Below are 19,884 nucleotides of genomic sequence, written 5' to 3' on the forward strand. Positions count from 1 at the left end.
TCTAGATTAGAGCTTTGCTAATAAATCCTTGTGCCAGGTTATAACATTGTGGAGCAAAATTAAAAAAAACAAAAAAGCCCTGGCCGGTTGGCTCAGCGGTAGAGCGTCGGCCTAGCGTGCGGAGGACCCGGGTTCGATTCCCGGCCAGGGCACACAGGAGAAGCGCCCATTTGCTTCTCCACCCCTCCGCCGCGCTTTCCTCTCTGTCTCTCTCTTCCCCTCCCGCAGCCAAGGCTCCATTGGAGCAAAGATGGCCCGGGCGCTGGGGATGGCTCTGTGGCCTCTGCCCCAGGCGCTAGAGTGGCTCTGGTCGCAACATGGCGACGCCCAGGATGGGCAGAGCATCGCCCCCTGGTGGGCAGAGCATCGCCCCTGGTGGGCGTGCCGGGTGGATCCCGGTCGGGCGCATGCGGGAGTCTGTCTGACTGTCTCTCCCTGTTTCCAGCTTCAGAAAAATGAGAAAAAAAAAAAAAAAAAAAAAAAAACCCCACACAAAATGAAATGCCCCTGGCCATCACTGGAATTCCATTTTCTGTTCTTGCTTCTTTGGGCCCTGGCTGTCCTGGTAGCCTTCCAGAGAAGGCTTGCAAGCAGGGCATGTCCTATTTCCAGGAAAAGGGAGGTGTTTCCAGTTCTTCATATTTTTAAGTTGAAGGATGTTAATCTATGTTCATCTATGTCAAGCTAACCTCATGTGCTTCCTGTTCCCTTTTTCCAGAGACACCTTTAACCTTGTCACAGCTCTGCAGGGTGAGCTTGAGGAGGGCCACCGGTGTCAGAGGGCTAGAGAAGATCGCCAAGCTGAACATCCCTTCCCGGCTCATCGATTACCTTTCCTACAACTGAGCTGCAGGTGTGGGAGCGGTTGTGGGCTGGTGGACCCGGGCTGCTGGCCTTGCTGAGCCCAGTGTTGTTTGCCTGAGGCCCTCAGTTGCTATAGATAGAACAATGTTCCCTGAGTCCCTGTTGGCCATCCTGTTTCGTCTTCTCCGCGGACTCCTGGAAAATAAGTCCGGGCATTGGAGAGCCTTGCCTCAACTTCTGTGGGAGACGTGGCCCTGTGCTGACTCTCCCAGAACTTGTCTCTGACTCTGGTGTTCTCAGCCATCCAGTTGTCCTGTTTTCACCGACCTTCCTTAGAAGGACTCCTAGGAAAGACTTGGGAGCACAGGGGAAGTCCAGGCAGGGCTGGGGTACTGCGGCTGGTTTCCACATGCCTGGGAGGTCGAGGAGCCTGGTGCTATCGCTGATTGGTTCAGCACTAGGCAGCCCTAGGGGGTCAAAGGGAGGAGCCTGTGCTGCCGTGCGGGTGCGGGGGTGGGGGTATGGGGGTGTGGAGGGTGCCTGAGGGAAGTGAGGTCCTGACTATGTGGCCCAGGATGGCTGCATTGGTGATATCCTGCCACTTAGATGCTTTTTTCTGGAGCCAAGGTGGGCACTTTGCCAGGCTCACCTGTGCCCAGGTGTATGCATTACTCAGGGGCTGTGTGTGGGCTTTGCGGAGGAAGGCTCAGGTCTTCATTCTGCACAGCCAACACTGTGCTTCATAGGAAGTGTTTCTTCAGTTTTAGGTCTCAACTTAAAAAGTTTATGTGAGAGATAAAAAAAACAAAAAAAAACAAAAAACTTTTCAGAAGATATATAGGCTTTAACATAGATTTTGTTAATCTTTAAAACAAAGGTAATGTGAAGGCATGTTAGCACGTTTCCATGAGTAGTCATTTCCAATGTGAAGGATTATTAGGAAGGGTGTGGAGATCATTTTTCATCTTTCTATGGTTGCCAAATGAATTCTTTACTACCCTAAATTTTGCTAGCTCCTTGAAGCTCTGAAATTGGTGGGAGAGGTTGCCAGCACCCAGTGGGTGTTATCAACCCCTGATTCGTGCATTCTGCAGATCCTTGTGGAGCGTCTGTTGTGCTTTAGGCGCTATCTGGGTGCTTTGAACTGCATAGGAGTCAGGCTCATTATCATAGATGGGGAAAGAAGGAGTTTTGCAATCTGTTCCTATAATAATAGAAATAAGTAGTTCTACATTATAAGCCATGAAGTGAACAATTAAAAATATTCAGACTGCATTTGTTTGCCCAAGATTCTGTATCATAATTTTTTTCAAAAGGAAAAATCAGGGAGTTAAACTAGGAGACTTTGCATAATTAGTTCACATCTATTTGGTTTCAGGGGAAACAGAGAAGACACCACTTGGAACACCCCAGAAATGTGGACGTTGCCACATTCTTCCAGAGAATGTGGAATAGAATGAGCCTGAATTGGCCAAGGTAATGCCACATGTGCTCTATGACCAGATGTGTCTGCACAGAATTACCTGGAATAGGGCCTCGGGTCTGATGGAAAGTTTCATGGTAGTTGCACAGTTATTTTCCATCTCACTGTTCCAGCCATGGTTTCTGCTGAGGGTAAAAGCCACTCCCATTTGGTTACAGTCTTAGATACAAGTTCTGGGTAAATCAGTGTTTCTGTATATACTAATAACAATATAAAAAATGTGTTGGGTTCTGCCTTTTCATATTTGTAACAGAAACTTGCTTCTAGCAATGAGCTGCTAACATTTCTATAACTGGGTACACAGAGTACTGAATCCTATTCCCAACTTGCTGCTCAATAAAAGGTGTTGAATAGAGTCCATCCTTGTGTTCACATGGCTCTTTTCTTGTCAGGAGCGGAAACACTGGATGGACTTCATCCTGTGTGAGTTCAGAGGGGCCGCTGTCATCTTCCCTGTACATTGATTGGAAGGTCAAGCGATAGAGCCGTGCCTGTCCGATTCCCATCTTCCTGCCTCTCTCAGTGCCACCATCATGTGGAGAGATGCCCAAGGGGTCAGGGGACAGATTTTAGGCCTCCTCCTAGTCTGTACCTTCCTCCCCAGTTTACTGAGCTGTAATGGACAAATAACCTGCCTGTTCCCTTAAGTAGGGGTGTGACTCTGGACAAGCTTTTCCACTCCTCTGTGCCTGAGTCTCCCCAGTTGCAGAAGAAGGATAGAAGGCAGACTTTGTTCATTAAGAGGATGTTGATGACCAACCACTGAATCTTACAGATGAGAAATGCTAGACTCATAGGTGTTTTGAGGCTGAAATTAGGTGATTAAAAGATGCCCTGAAAAGTATAATGTGCTCCCCAAGTGTAAAAGTTATATGGTCTATGGTTTTATTGGTGTTTGTAGATCTTATAGCTGTGTAATGACTCTCTTCTGACTTTGGGATACTACCACCTATTTCAGGAGGAATACATTCAGAAGACCTCTCAGTATACATTTTAAAACTCAGTGGCAGCCAAAAGATTTAGAGAAGACATTTGCAACATAGATAAATGATTGGTAATCAAAATGTCTACAGGTCTTTTTTTTTTTTTTTTTAAGTGAGAGGAGGTTAAGATAGAGAGATAGAGAGATAGACTCCCGCATGTCCCCTGGCCAGGACCCACCCAGTAACCCTGTCTGGGGCCGATGCTGGGACCATCTGAGCTATCCTCAGCACCTGAAGCCAACACTCGGAAGAGCCGAGCTATCCTCAGTGTCTGGGTCAGATGCTCAAGAACCAATTAAGCCACTGGCTGCAGGAGGGGAAGAGAGAGAGAAGGGGTAGTGGGAGGGGAAGAGAAGCCAGTGGTTACTTCTCATGTGTGCCCTGACTGGGGATTGAACTGGGACATCTACATGCTTGGCTGATGCTCTATTCACTGAGCTAACCAGCTAGGGCAGTGGTTCTCAAACTTTTTGAAGTCAGGACACATTCAAAATCCTACAAATAATTTTAAGCGCACTATATACAAATTTCTGAGAAATATGTTATAATAATTAAGTCAGATATTAAAGAAAAATATATAAAGTCAAGCATGCTTTTATGGTAATTAAATGGAATAAATACGATAAAATTAAATTCTGACATTAAAAAACATTTTTATGTTACATTTTTTGAGTTCTGCTTTTTAGAATTCGTAAAAAAGAGGGGTTAAAAAATAAAAAAACTACAAAAAAGTTATCTTTTTATGTATATAGATACATTCTTAATAAGATTTAGTAAATTTGGCAAATCCCAGCATGAATGTGTTAAGTTTTTTCATTCTTGTGTTTATGAGAAACATGAGCCTAATGTCCTAATGATTTCTTCAATGTTTGGGCATATATTTGAAAGGCAAACTGTCATTTCCTCATCAATACACTGAAGAATTCCTCTTTTGTTACTCTTAATTGTGTTGAGTGCAGAAAACCCCCACCATACATATCATTTTAACTTTACACCAAACAAAGGATAGAAGAAACTTGCCTCCTCCAGGGACCATGGTGGGGGTAGTGTAAACAATCCAGCACCACAGCTTAACAGCCTTTTACAAGGTAATCAGGCAAGTGAGGTGGGGGTTGGGCAGACTGTCAGGTTAGAGCCAATTCCCCACACCTCTGTCCCCCAAAATCTAAACTGCAAAACCTTGTTGGTTTTTTGGTCTCCAACAGGCACATATTTCTCTGGAATACCGTACACACCTGAAAATCTTCTAGGGTGCACCAGTGTGCCCTGGTGCACACTTTTAGAACCACTGAGCTAGGACCTATAAAGATCTGTTACAAATCATTAAGAAAAAGATTAACAACCCCCCCCCCCCCAAAAAAAAGGCAAAGATTGTAAAGAGGAGATTACAAAAGAGGAAATCTCAAATGTCTCCTAATAGGAAAGGATGGTTGGTCATGATCAGAGAAATCCAAATTAGTGAATATTTAATGAAACAAAATGATACCATTATATATCATGAGTTTCACAAATACTAAAATGTCTGAGAGTTTCTTAATGTTGATGGGCTATACGGGCTAATGGGAACTCATAGATTGCTAATGGGGTATAACCTGATTCCTGGATTTTGGAGAGCTATTGGATGATATCTAGTACCATTAAAAGTGCATAAGCCCTGGCCAGATAGGTCAGTGGGTAGAATGTCATCTCAATACGCCAAGGTTGCAGTTTTGATCCCCAGTCAGGGCACATACAAGAACCAACCAAGAATGCATAAATAAGTGGAGAAACAAATCAGTATTTCTCTCTCTCAAATCAATTTTTAAAAGTGTATATAGCACATGTGCTTAGTACTACTTTTATAAACATACCTTAGAGAAACTCTCAGATATAGTGTAAGAAAAATGTGTAGATATTTAGTGCAGCAATTTTGTAATAGTAAAAGACCTCATCAATAGGGGAGAAGTTGTATAAGATATTTGTATAATGCCTGTAACTTGGGAATAGGGAAAAAAAAAGACTTTATTTCTCTGTGATATTTCATTTCTTTGAAAAAGACAAGAAGCAAATATAAATAAACAGTGTTGCTATTTGTTCATGGTAGGTAGTGAATAAATAATTTCATTCTTCACATGTTTCTGTATTTTTTTTATAATGAAAATTTAATGTACAGAGGAGGGACAAAGGGAAGAAGTATCTTTTTTAAAAAAAGAAAGCTACCTATGTGAGAGTTATTTTTATTTTATTTTATTTTATTTTTTGTATTTTTCTGAAGCTGGAAATGGGGAGAGACAGTCAGACAGACTCCTGCATGCGCCCGACCGGGATCCACCCAGCACGCCCACCAGGGGCGACGCTCTACCCACCAGGGGGCGATGCTCTGCCCCTCTGGGGCGTTGCTCTGCTGTGACCAGAGCCACTCTAGCGCCTGGGGCAGAGGCCAAGGAGCCATCCCCAGTGCCCGGGCCATCTTTGCTCCAATGGAGCCTTGGCTGCGGGAGGGGAAGAGAGAGACAGAGAGGAAGGAGGGGGGGGTGGAGAAGCAAATGGGCGCTTCTCCTATGTTCCCTGGCCAGGAATCGAACCCGGGTCCCCCGCACGCCAGGCCAACGCTCTACCGCTGAGCCAACCGGCCAGGGCCTATGTGAGAGTTATTAACTGGATTCTGTTTAAGAATACCTTTCAGCTTCCTATTGGCTACAAAATCATATTTTGGGTTAAAAGATTTTGTATTCCATAATAGGTGCTGATGCTTTTTTCTTTGACCAACCTCATTTTGGAATGAAGAGACAGATTGTAGCTACTTTCATGGATATGCTAGAAGACTTAAAACCCCCAAATGTTCTGTGTGGCTCACAGGGCCTGCCTTTATCTCAGGAAAGGGAAGAGTTGGGTAAAGTTCTTTACCCCTCTCTCTGGTTAGCCTGTCCTGCCATGGCATGACTCACTCCCTTGATATTGTGAACCTTCTAAATGTGGCTCTGGGCCAAGTCTCCAGCTTCAAGTCCTATCCCTTGGAGAGACTGAAACCAGTTCCTGTAAACTGAGGAACCATTTCACAGCAGGAAGGTGCAGCCGCTCCTGGGTGCTGCCTGCCCTCTGCAGTTGGGGGAGGGAGGTGTAGAGAAGAAGTGAGTCAGCCAGCAGTCTTCTGTCATCCCTGTGTCCCCTCTGCTCTCCAGGGAAGAAAGTGGAGTCTCCTCTTCTGCTCCTTCCCTCACTGATGCTTTCACATAAATGCCATGTGTGATAACCCGCCCATACTTCCAGATGAGTCTGCACACAGCTTTGAAGTTGTTTGGGACAGAAAGAATGCTTTTCATGTCCACTTCCTCCCCTAGGCCACCTGGTTAGAACTACCGATCATTCTTCCTTTTTAGGGGGTAACACTCTTTACTTTTGAGCAGTTGAGTTCCTTTATTCACAAAAATGACCTCCAAACTGGCTCTAAACACAAAGCGCACCAGCTGAGGGCAGCTGAGCTGTCTTACAGATGTAAGTTGGGTTGGGATCTTGAGGGTGTAGCAGGCTGAGGGGCATTTCTTCCCCTCCGGGCAGCACTGTAGCATTTACTGCTCTCCCTGTAATGGTTTGGAAAGTACTTCCAGACCCTGGAGTCTTTGTTTTTTTCTCTTTTCTCATCATTGGTACCACATGGCACTGACAGCTAAGTCCCAGTTATGTTGGCATGAAAGTCTTATGATCTTTGGCAATTTGAGTGAAAATATGTCTTAAGTTGGTCCAATCTAAATAGGCTGCCTCCTAAAAGCCAAATGTCTTGAAACCATAAAGATTCATGACAGCTCTCTCTCTCTTGCTGTTACACCCACACATTTATTTATATAAAAGTTTACTTCCCAGCAGCTGGTCTCCAGGTGTGTGGTTCTTGTGACCACAGACCTCAGAGCTGAGAAAGAATTTGCAACTGAACTCTGAGCCAGGATATACAGCTCTCTGCTTTCTGTGTGATCAACATGAAAATGCTCACTGCTGTTTTTTTTTTTTTAAATTATTATTTAGGAATTAAATTTAACAGGGTGACATTGATCAATAAGAGTACATAGGTTTCATAAACATTTCTATAGTATTTGAACATTGATTGTGTTGTATGCCCATCACCCAAAGTCAAATCATTTTTCGTCACTGTATATTTGTCCCTCGCTTCTTGTTAATTTGAATCCTGAAATTCATTCCACTGTTAGAGACAGAAGTTTAGAAGAGACAAGCAAAAAACATCCACTCATTTCTTGGGCCCCTTTCTCCATCCATCCATCTACCATCCATCCATCCTTTCTCCCTTTCTTCTGCTCAAGTTATTCTATTTTAGGTTCTCTATTAGGCACTAAGGATACAAAAACAAAACAAAACTCAACATAAACACAAATCTTGGCCTTGAAGGTTCTCACTTTTTCTCAGGAAGCAGACACAAGAAAAAGTGCTCTATCTAGAAATGTAGCAACAAACAGGAAGGAAGAGCTAATTCTGCTCTTGGGAGAGAAGAGTAGAGAGATGACCTTCTTAAATCTTGGGATAATAAATTCAATTACATTAAAAAAACCCCGATAGTTTTTATATTCATGGCGCTATGTAGTTTACAAAGCTTTGTATCTGATATAGTAATAGTAAGGAGTTAGACATACATGAGTAGAGTAGGAACCATAGGCCAGGTACAGCAGGTCACCAGGTCAGAACGTACTGGTTGCCTAGTAATGGGAAAAACTGGGAGGGCAACTATTGTAGGGTGGGATGTTGCTCCAGGGTGAACTTTCCCCTTTCCCTTAGCAGCCAAAGCTCAGTAGGGACAGGAACTTTCCGCTCAGATCAGGCTGGTGGTAGGGTGCAGTTTTAGATGAAGATGGCACTAATCAGAGCAATATTACCTGAAAGGCTGGATGATTTTAACCCAAATCCCCATATTTGCAACTTCCAGGCCCAGGTAGGTGCACCTGAAATGTTATGAGCCCCCCCCCAGACTGTCTGATCTAGCGGCCCCAAAACAGGGTAGCACAACTGCAAAAACTTGATAAAACCAAATGATGTTTCTTATAACAAGGAGACTGTGACCTGGCACAGGGCCTTTTGCTCTTATTTAAACATACTTCTTCATAGGAGGAAATATTACAAGTTCCCAAGCCAGCCTATAACAACATATATTTTTTTTATTCCAGAAGCATTTAATCAATTGCCTGTGATGGTAGAGCATTCTGGGAGAGTCTGACCTAGTCACAGTGGAATAAAACCTGGAGGATGGCAGCTAGCTAACTGCACATATGAGGGCTCTGCCCAGGGTGTCAGGAAGGTCACTCAGGAGTGAGCAGCCACTTCCCACAGAGAGGTCCATGGAGCCCAAAGGCTGCACGGTGAAGGAACATTACCAAATCTTGTGACTAGGCATAGCAAAATGCTATATCAAATATGTTTTGATTTGTGCTGAACTTGAGAAAAGCAGAAGGAGGTCAAAGAGGAGGGTAGAAACCTTTATCAAGATGCCAAAGGCATCTTGGTACTAGGAGGGGTTTTAGAAGTCTGTAACAGGTCATTCTTCTAATGGTGACATCAGAGTAAAGATGGTCCTTCTCCTTGACTCAGCTGTGCTTCCGGGACAACTATATATCACCAGAAAGGCCAGTTTGAGGGCAAAAATGGGAGAGTGAGAGATAAAATGAAAGAGTGAAAAATAAGTTTCTCAAATTATTGAGCAAAAGTTGGATGAGAAGGAAATAATTTAGGGATTAAAGAGATGTTGGAAATTTGGTCTTGATAGTTACTATCTGGAGTAATAGGAACAGGATGCCTCAGGGTGGGTTGGGAGGAAGGGGTTTTATGAGAAATGTGATAGTTAATTTTATGTGTCAACTTGGCTAGGCCAACAGATTCCCAGGTAGCCGGTAAAACATTGTCTTGGGGGTGTCTGTGAGGGTGTTTTTGTAAGACATTAGCATTTGGATTGGTAGACCCAGTAAAGCAGATCACCCTCCTCATTGTGGGTGGGCCTCATTCAGTCTGTTGGGGGCCTGAATAGAACAAAGAGGTGGAGGAAGGGTATATTAGCTTTCTGCCTGACTACTGAGCTGGGACATCTACATTTATTCTTCTGTCGTCAGATTGGGACTTAAACCTCTGGCTCCCTTGGGTTCTCAGGCCTTCAGCTTCGGACTGGACTACAGCACCAGCTTCTTTGGTCTCTAGTTTGCAGATGGCAGATTGTGGGACCTCCACAATTTTGTTTTTTATAAGTGAGAGGTGCGGAGGCAGAGAGACAGATAGATGCCCGAATGCGCCCGACCGGGGTCCACCCAGCAAGCCCCCTACAGGGTGATGCTCTGTCCATTGGGGCTGCTGCTCCATTATTTCAGGGCCTGAGGTGAGGCCATGGAGTCATCCTCAGTGCCTGGGGCCAACTCGCTTGAGCCAATTGAGCCATGGCTGCTGGAGGAGAAGAGAGAGAGAGAGAAAGAGCGAGAAAGAAGGGGGAGGAGGAGAGGGAGGAGTGGAGAAGCAGATGGTCGCTTCTCATGTTTGCTCTGACTGGGAATTAAACCTGGGACTTCTACATGCTCAGCCAAGACTCTACTGCTGAGCCAACCAGCCAGGGCTGGGACCTCCATAATTGTGTGATCCTTTTATAATAAATCTCTCTCTGTATACATGTATATACATCCTGTTGTTTCTGTTTTCCTGGGGAACTCAACTGGAGGGCTTGTTAAAACACAGTTTCTGGGCCCTGGCCGGTTGGCTCTGCGGTAGAGCGTCGGCCTGGCGTGTGGGGGACCCGGGTTCGATTCCCGGCCAGGGCACACAGGAGAAGCGCCCATTTGCTTCTCCACCCCCACCCCCTCCTTCCTCTCTGTCTCTCTCTTCCCCTCCCGCAGCCAAGGCTCCATTGGAGCAAAGATGGCCCGGGCGCTGGGGATGGCTCCTTGGCCTCCCCAGGCACTAGAGTGGCTCTGGTCGCGGCAGAGCAACGCCCCCTGGTGGGCAGAGCGTCGCCCCTGGTGGGCGTGCTGGGTGAATCCCGGTGGGGCGCATGCGGGAGTCTGTCTGACTGTCTCTCCCCGTTTCCAGCTTCAAAAAAAACAAAAAAAAACACAGTTTCTGATTCAGTAGGTCTTTGGTAGGCCTGAGTATCTGCATTTCTAGTAAGTTCCTGGGGACAGTGTTGCTGCTGGTGGGGTGTGGGGAAGAGCCATACTTTGAGGACAGCTGCTCTAGTCTGTTGCAGTTCCCTCTTCACCAGGCTCCTCATTTTTGTTTCTAGACCCAGTTTAATGAAATGTCCTTGAAGTCTAATATTTCAGGGAGACAGTGCCTCAAGATGCCAGACACAGCTGGGCTGTTTTCCACTGTGGACCCTGCTGTGAGCATCTTGCAGGTTTTAAGTCTGGGAAGGTACTTTGCTGATCATGAGTACAATTGTGCCTTTCTCTCTGCCACCATTTGGTTAGACTCCCAGCTGCAGCCAAGCATTTGGACCTCAGGAACTGATCACCGTAATTGTGTGTACTTTGTGCTCACAGACTGCAGCTTACCTTAGACCAGGTGTGAATAAATTTTCCACAGGACGTTCCAACTGCTGAAGGAAATGATTGATGAATGGAAGAAATCCAGAGACATCACAAAAATCTGGCTTATCAGCGAATGATGACATGCTGCCGTCAGTTGTGTTTTCTTTTGTGTTTTTTTAATAAGCTCATCCTTTATATCCTCAGGGGACTGTTTTCAGGACCCCAGCAGATACCAAACTCCGAGGATGCTCAAGTTCCTGATACAGAGTGATGGAGAGTGTTTCCATATAGCTACACACATCTGCTGTATACTTCTTCTTCTTCTTTTTTTTTTTTTTTTGACAGAGACAGAGAGAGAGAGAGACAGAGAGAGGGACCGATAAGGACAGACAGACAGGAAGGGAGAGAGATGAGAACCATCAGTTCTTCGTTGCAGCTCCTTAGTTTCTCATTGATTGCTTTCTCATAGGTGCCTTGGCTGGGGGGCTACAGCAGAGCAAGTGACCACTTGCTGAAGCTGGTAACCTTGGGCTCAAGCCAGTAACCTTGGGCTTCAAGCCAACAACATGTGGACTCAAGCCAGTGGCCATGGGATCATGTCTATGATCCCACGCTCAAGCCAGCAACCTCACACTCAAGCTGATGAGCCCATGCTCAAGCTAGCGACCTTGGGGTTTTGACCTTGGGTCCTCCACATCCCAGTTCAATGCTCTATCCACTGCACCACCACCTGGTCAGGCCTGCTGTATACTTTAAATCTACTCTAGATTACTTACAAGATCTAAAACAATGTAACTGTTATATAAATCATTGCTATACTGTATTGTTTAGGGAATAATGACAACACAAAGGTCTGTGTACATTCACTACAGATACAACCATCATAGGACTAACTACAGTGTGTCCGTAAAGTCATGGTGCACTTTTCACTGGTCACAGGAAAGCAACAAAAGATGATAGAAATGTGAAATCTGCACCAAATAAAAGGAAAACCCTCCCAGTTTCTGTAGGATGATGTGGCAGCATGTGCGCGTGCGCAGATGATGACGTAACACCGTGTATACAGCAGAGCAGCCCACGGCCATGCCAGTGGAGATGTGGACAGTGCAGAGGAAAGTTCAGTGTTCTGTGGCTCGCTAAATTTGAATCCGTGACCAAAGTGCAACGTGAATATCAGCATGTTATAACAAAGCGCCACCACATAGGAATAACATTACTCGGTAGGATAAGCAGTTGAAGGAAACCGGCAGTTTGGTGGAGAAACCCCGTTCTGGTAGCCATCAGTCAGTGACGAGTCTGTAGAGGCTATACGGGATAGCTACCTAAGGAGCCCTAAAAATCTGTGCATGAGCCCACATCGAACTGCACTGAATAGGTATGAAACTGGGAGAGTTTTCCTTTTATTTGGTGCAGATTTCACATTTCTATCGTCTTTTGTTGCTTTCCTGTGACAGGTCAGAAGTGCACCATGACTTTACGGACACACTGTACATAGTACATGTCAGCAATAATGTAGCTTTTAATTTATTTATTTTTATTGATTTTAATTTATTGTGTTTACATAGATTCTAGTGTCCCCCCGAATACATCCCCTCCCCTGTGTTCCCCTCAATATTCCCCTTACCCCCTCTACCCAACGCCCTCCCTGCTTCCCTCCAGGATTTGCTTTCCTGCTCTCTATAACGCTGTTATGTATATATCATATAATTTCACCAATCTCTTTCCCTTCTCTGATCCCATCCTATCATCCCCTTTCTCTCTGTCCGCTTTCCCTCTGGTCCCTTTGATCTCTCCTCTGTCTATTCCGTTCCTCAGTTTACATTGTTCATTGGATTCCTCAAATGAGTGAGGTCATAAGGTATTTTTCTTTCTCTGCCTGGGTTATTTCACTTAACATAATAGTTTCCAGGTTCATCCATGTTGTTGCAAAAGATAAGATTTCCTTATTTTTCATGGCCCCATAGTATTCCATTGTGTATATGTACCACTGCTTTTTAGTCCACTTGTCCATTGACGGACACTTGGGCTGTTTCCAGATCTTGGCTATTGTAAACAATGCTGCCATAAACATGGGGGTGCATTTCTTCTTTTGAATCAGTATTGTAGTGTTCTTGGGATATATTCCTAAGAGTGGATGGCTGGGTCAAAGGGCAGTTCCATGTTTAATTTTTTGAGGAATCTCCATACTGTTTTCCACAGTGGCTGCACCAGTCTGCATTCCCACCAGTAGTGCAGGAGGATTCCCTTTTCTCCACACCCTCGCCAGCATCTATCATATGTTGTTTTGTTAATGAGCGCCATTCTGACTGGTGTGAGGTGATATCTCATTGTGGTTTTAATTTGCATTTCTCTAATGACTAGTGATGTTGAACATTTTTTCATCTGCCTATTGGCCATCTGTATGTCCTCTTTGGAGAAAGTCTATTCATTTCTTTTGCCCATTTTTGATTGGATTTTTTTATCTTCCTCGTGTTGAGTTTTACAAGTTTTTTATAAATTTTGGTTATTAACCCCTTATCAGACGTATTACAAATATCTTCTTCCATTGTGTGAGAGTTTTGATTATACATGGGTGATGGATTTTATCAAATGCTTTTTCTGTATCTATTAATATTATCATGTGATTTTTATCCTTCCTTTTGTTTATGTGATGAATCACATTGATTGATTTGTGAATATTGTACCAGCTTTGCCTCCCCAGAATAAATCCCACTTGATCATGATGTATGATTTTTTTTTATGTATTGCTGGATCTGGTTTGCTAATATTTTATTGAGAATTTTAGTATCTAAAGTCATCAGGCCTATAATTTTCTTTCTTTGTAATGTCTTTGCCTGGTTTTGGAATCAGAATTATGCTCACTTCATAAAAGGAGCTTGGAAGTGTTCCCTCCTCTTGAATATTTTGAAATAGCTTGAGGATAGGAGTTAGTTCTTCTTTGAATATTTGGTAGAATTCACCTGTGAAGCCATATGGCACAGGGGTTTTGTTTGTTGGGAGTTTTTTGATAACTATTTTGATTTCATTTGTTGTAACCGGTCTGTTTGGGTTTTGTGATTCTTCCAGATTGATTTTTGAAAGATTATATGTTTCAAGGAATTTGTTCATTTCACCTAGGTTGTCTAATTTTTTGGCATACAGTTCTTTATAGTATTTTCTTACAATCCTTTTTATTTTTGCTGTGTCAGTTGTTATTTCTCCACTCTCATTTCTAATTTTATTTGAGTCCTCTCTCTTTTTTTTTTTTTTTGGTGAGTCTGGTTAAAGGTTCATCAATCTTGTTTACACTTTCAAAGAACCTGTTCTTGGTTTTATTGATCCTCTGTATTATTTTTTTAGCCTCTATGTCATTTATTTTTTTATTATTATTTTTTTAAATAAATTTTTATTAATGTTAATGGGATGACATTAATAATTCAGGGTACATATATTCAAAGAAAACATGTCTAGGTTATCTTGTCATTAAATTATGTTCATACCCCTCACCCAGAGTCAGATTGTCCTCCGTCACCCTCTGTCTAGTTTTCTCTGTGCCCCTCCCCCTCCCCCTAACTCTCTCCCTCCCTCCCTCCTGCATCCTCCCTCCCCCCACCCCTGGTAACCACCACACTCTTGTCCATGTCTCTTAGTCTCGTTTTTATGTTCCACCAATGTATGGAATCATGTAGTTCTTGTTTTTTTCTGATTTACTTATTTCACTCCGTATAATGTTATCAAGATCCCACCATTTTGCTGTAAATGATCTGATGTCATCATTTCTTATGGCTGAGTAGTATTCCATAGTGTATATGGGCCACATCTTCTTTACCCAGTCTTCTATTGAAGGGTTTTTTTGGTTGTTTCCATATGTCATTTATTTTTACTCTGATCTTTATTATTTCCTTCCTTCTACTTCCTCTGGGCTTTACTTGCTGTTCTTTTTCTAGTTCTTTTAGATGCAGGGTTAAGTTGTTTATTTGAGCCTTTTCTAGCTTCTTAAGGTATGCCTGTACTGCTATGAACTTCCTTCTCAGGACTGCTTTTGCTGTGTCCCATAAATTTTGAGTTATTTATGTCCATTTTCATTTGTTTCAAGGAAATTTTTCATTTTTTCCTTGATCTCATTGTTGACCCATTCATTATTTAATAACATGATATTTAGTTTTCAAGTGTTTGAGTGTTTTTCAGGTTTTCTATTGTAGTTGATTTCTAGTTTTATGCCATTGTGATCCAAGAAGATGCTTGATAGGATTGCCATCTTCTTAAATTATTGAGACTCGTTTTGTGTCCTAACATGTGGTCTATCCTAGAGAATGTACCATAAGCACTTGAAAAGAAGGTACATTTTGCTGCTTTAGGGTGAAAGCTTCAGAAGATATCTATGAAGTCCAGTTGTTCTAGTGTGTCCTTTAAATCTTCTGTTTCTTTGTTAATTTTCTTTCTTGAGGATCTATCCAGTGATGTCAGTGGGGTATTGAAATCCTGTACTATTATAGTATTGCTGTTGATCTCGCCCTTTAAGTCTATCAAAGTCTGCTTTATATATTTAGGTGTTCCTATATTAGGTGCATAGATATTTTTATTGGTTATATCTTCCTGTTGGATTGCTCCTTTTATCATTATGTAGTAACCTTATTTATTCCTTACTACAGCCTTTGTTTTAAAGTCTATTTTGTCAGATATAAGTATTGCTACCCCAGCTTTTTTTTTTCATTGCCATTTGCATGAAATATTTTTTTCATTCCTTTACTTTCAGTCTTTGTGTATCTTTTGTTTTGAAGTGAGTCTCTTGTAGACAGCATATGTGTGGGTCCTGTTTTCTTATCCACACAGCTACCCTATGTCTTTTGATTGAAGCATTTAATCCATTTACATTTAAAGTTATTATTGATATGTAGTTGTTTATGGCCATTTTCTTCTTTAAATATGCATTTCTCTTTACTAGGTTTCCCCCCTTTGTTCTGTTTACAATAGGCCCCTTAACATTTCTTGCAGCATTGTTTTGGTTGTAATGAATTCCTTGAGTTTTTGTGTTTTTTTGTCTGGAAGCCTTTTATTTCTCCTTCAATAAATGATAGCCTTGCTGGATAAAGAAGACTTGGTTGTAGGTTCTTGTTCTTCATTGCTTTGAATATTTCTTGCCATTCCCTTCTGACCTCAAGTGTTTCTGTTGAGAAGTCAGATGGCATCTTTATGGGGGCTCCTTTGTAGGTAATTGACTGCTTTTCTCTTGTAACTTTTAGTATTTTTCTTTATCTCTTAGCTTTGATATTTTAATTATGATGTGTCTTCGTGTAGTTCTCTTTGGGTTTCATTTTAATGGAATTCTCTGTGCTTCTTGAACTTGTGTGACCTTTTCCTGCATCAATTTAGGGACGTTTTCAGCTATGATTTCTTCAATCAGGATCTCTATCCCTTGTTCTTTGTCTTCTCCTTCAGGAACCCCTTTTATGTGGATATTGTTTCTCTTTATGTTGTCACAAAGCTCTCTTAGAGTGTCCTCAGACTTTTTGATCTTTTTTTTTTTTTTGCTGTTCTGCTTCCATCCTTTTGCTTATCTTGTCTTCTAAATTGCTGATTCGATCCTTTGCTTCGTCTAGTCTGCTTTTAATTCCTTCTAGTGTAGTCTTCTTTTCTGATATTGTGTTTGTCATTTCTGTCTGACTCTTTTTTTTATCATTTTAATGTCCTTTTTGATGCCAGCTATCTCTTTGTTTAGGTGCTACTTCTGTCCATCTATTGTTGCTCTAAGATCCTTGAGGTTTCTAACAATTGTTATTCTAAACTCTGCATCTGGTATCTTGTTTATTTTTATTTCATTCATTTCTTTTTCTGAGGATTTCTCTTGTTGATTCATTTGAATTGCACTTCTCTGTCTTCTCATTTTGTCTCTGTATAGACTAGATACCAATCTAACTATGGTTGTTAGGCCCTGATCTGATGATCTCCATATCTGGCCGCTGGATGTACCAGCCCTGGACCTTCCTGGCTGGAACCTGGTGCAGATCGGGGGGGGGGAGGTTCACTGCTTTTGACTGGCCCTTAGCAACCTTCTTGGAGCTACAGGCGATCAAGAATTTGTGGCTGCCTCTGCTAGGCCCTGATGCCATTATAACGATTAGTTTCACTCCTAGGCTGGCTTTTATCTACTCTTGGCCAGTGTTTATGGCTTCTCTATTCCTGATATGAGGTCTTTCTGCTGGGCCCTCTCTGCCTCCACTGCCTCCTCCTCAGGCACTCGGGCACCAGCGCAGGCTCGTGGGCTGCAGCTTGGGCTGCTCCATGGGCACGGAGGATTCCTTGCCTCACTGGGTTCCACCCCTGCTGGCATGTGGGACACCTCTTCAGGCTCTACCCCTTTCCTTCGCAGCACAGGCTACTAGGCTTTGCCCCCTGTGGGTACACAGCACCCCTTGCCGGGCTCCACCCCCCATGGGCACGCAGGACACCTCACCCTGCTGGAGTCTGCCCTGCGCTGGCACAGGTGACACCTTGTTCCACAGGGTTCTGGCCTTGTGGGTGCACGGGAGGCCTCTTCGGCCTCTGCCCCCCGCTGCCGCTGCTGCTGCTGCACGAGCTGCCTCTCTGGGCTCTGCCCTGACTGCCTTGCTGGCCAAGTGCTGCTGCTGCCACCACAGCTGGGTCCTTCAGGAGCAATAAACAACTACATATCAATAATAACCTTAAATGTAAATGAATTAAATGTTCCAATCAAAAGACATAGGGTAGCTGTGTGGAAACTATGCTCCTCTCACTGACCACCAATGAAAGAGGTGTCCCTTCCAGAAGTGCAGTGGGGGCTGGATAAATAGCCTCAGGGGGCCACATGCGGCCCACGGGCCATAGTTTAGGGACCCCTGGTTTAGGGTATACTGGGCTTCAGAGAAACGCCGGACTCAAAGAGGAATGTATTCTCTTGCTGAACAGAGAGGTCAGCTGTGGGGCAGGCTGCAGGATGGCCTGAGTCAATTGCTCAAGGCCCTTGTCAAGCACACGGCCCTTTCCTCAGCTCTGCTTTGAGTCTTAGGTTGACAGCACCCTCCGGGCTGTGATGCCAGCCTCACACACCGACCAGACAGTGTCCAGAGGAAGACTTGGATCATCTCTTTTCTGTGATTCTTTATGGAGAGGGAAGCTTTCCCTAAATCTCCCCAGCAGACATCCCTCATCTTTTTATAGCTCCCCCACCCCACTCAGCAGACATTGCACAGATTTGTATAATGTTCATTCCTGAACCAATCACTGGCAAGTTATAGAGATTTTCTTAGACTAATCATTGGGGTGAAATGAGTGTTGGGGGTCCACAGCGGTCCCTATACAGGAAGAGCCAGGGAAGAAAGGGAAGAACTACCCACTGTGGCACAGGGCACATGAGGTGCCGAATCAGTAAGCACGATGGCAAAGAAGGCAGGGTCCTCAGTGCTGGAGCAAGAAGGTGGAGGTGTTCTGTCCTGGAGACAGAGGGGGCCGTCTGAAGGATTATACTTAGGGGAGGAAAGGGGTAGAAACATATGTGTTGTAAAGACAGGAAGACAAGCAGAGATGGTGTGTTAGAAATTTTTTTAGGAGTTGAGGGGAGGTGATAAGAGATGGCCGCGAGGGAGAAAATGAAGACAATTGCGCCTGCCAACTAGGAGACAAAGCTGACTGGACTGAGCGACTATGTGGATTTGTCTGCGTGGTGATGGTGGTCTCATGAATTCAAGTCTGAGTGTCTAGGAAAATGGTGATGCCATTAAAAAAAAACAAAAAACAAATAAGAGACAAGGGTCAAGAGATGGAGCAGGTTGTCCAGTGGCCACCCCTCACTCAGCCCAGGACCCTGCTTCATCTAAAGCCATCCCTACTCTGCAAATACATACCATCCCCTGACTTGGACGCTCTGAGTTTCCATTCCCTGCTGACTCTATCTGTGAAAGCGTTTTGACATCAGAGGGTGGAGAGGGAACTTGGGGCTCCCAGCTGCCTCTCTTTGGTATCCAGGCACACTTATAGCCGGGGAGAGAATCAGAATTTTCCCTTCAAATTTTGAGCTGCTTTGACTTGCCTCAAATCCTGCAGTCTCCTGGCTACAGACAAAGGAGAGCAGTATGGACCTCCTTATAAGACACAGTCCCTCCTATAGTCAGTGTTCAAAGTCTGAAGGGATTGGGAATTTGACCCTGTTCTTGGAGCCGGAAGGCAGAAGCAGTGTAGTGGCCAAGTCACAACTGGAAAGATGACTCGCAGACTTCAGACCTGGCAGAAGTGAGAACCGGGGGCTTGGATCCTACCAGTGGGCTGTTTAACTTTCCGCTCAGACTAATGTTAATGGAGTAGAGGTTCCCAGAGTAAGGGATTCCATTGCTCCCACTAGGGCTCAGGATTAGAGTTCTTGCTGGCATCCAATAGCTAGAGCATGTCCTTTATTCTCTGGCTTTTGCCAAGCTGGAAATGTTCTCTCTGCTCCTAAGTAACCCAACAGATGATGATAAGAGAACCTCTGAAAGATTTACTTGGGTGATTAGTCCCCCCAAAGTGGCCCCACAATTTCTATGTTTCCCAGGAGCCTGGCCTGTGGGTGCTGAGGTGCAGGGAAATCCTCAGATTCTTGCAGTCTGGCCTTGTTATCATGTCTCTGGTGCTGCCCATACTGCCTGTGACCCTCTGAAGGTCACTGTTCAATTGGGACCACTGTTGACCCCCAGAGCCATCTCTTTCTGGTCCTGGAGATAGAGATCCTACTTCCCTGTCTTCTTTGCTCCCAAGAATATGACATTCTTTTCCCTTTAACGCCACCTGACCCAGGAGGCCCCAGGCTGAAATGCCAATGAGAACCTCCTGCAGATTTGGTGAGAGTGGACGAGCAGAGGTCTGCGTGTCTTGCTCCTAGGCTGCCTCTGGGTGGTGGACCTGCCCCCAACTCTCCTGATATCTCCGTTTCTCAGCCTTTCATCTGGACAGAACCCCAACTAAAGAGAAAAGAGGAACTGTTCCTCTGTTCCCATCAAAGGTTCACCTCAAAGACCTCATGTCCCACCTGGAACAGACCTCTAATGTCCTCCCAGGACAATTAGTAAGAAAGGCCACCATCTTTAGGGCAATCCCACATTCACTCAGAGTTCTGACTGATCTTAAATTTTTTTTTTTTTTTTTTTTTTTTTACAGAGAC

General features: G+C 44.0%; 1 protein-coding gene across 3 annotated transcripts in view; it reads left to right on the forward strand.

Annotated features, from left to right (window-relative positions):
- The window catches only part of ASB13 (ankyrin repeat and SOCS box containing 13), a 51,083-nt gene extending 45,703 nt beyond the window's left edge, over positions 1–5,380 (forward strand). Inside the window, exons 6-7 of one of the 3 annotated variants that reach the window (XR_010731893.1) lie at positions 719–2,280; positions 2,680–5,380. Coding sequence is in view for 2 of the 3 variants with exons in the window: in XM_066279825.1 (XP_066135922.1) it covers positions 719–846 (128 nt within the window). In the remaining variant the exon portion in view is untranslated. Of the gene's footprint in view, positions 1–718; positions 2,648–2,679 lie in introns of those variants that run through there. The other 2 variants (XM_066279825.1, XM_066279824.1) reach the window with 2 other exon arrangements.
- Positions 5,381–19,884: the final 14,504 nt, after the last annotated feature.

The sequence above is a fragment of the Saccopteryx bilineata genome, chromosome 5 (genome assembly GCF_036850765.1).
Source record: "Saccopteryx bilineata isolate mSacBil1 chromosome 5, mSacBil1_pri_phased_curated, whole genome shotgun sequence".
Classification (NCBI taxonomy): domain Eukaryota; kingdom Metazoa; phylum Chordata; class Mammalia; order Chiroptera; family Emballonuridae; genus Saccopteryx; species Saccopteryx bilineata.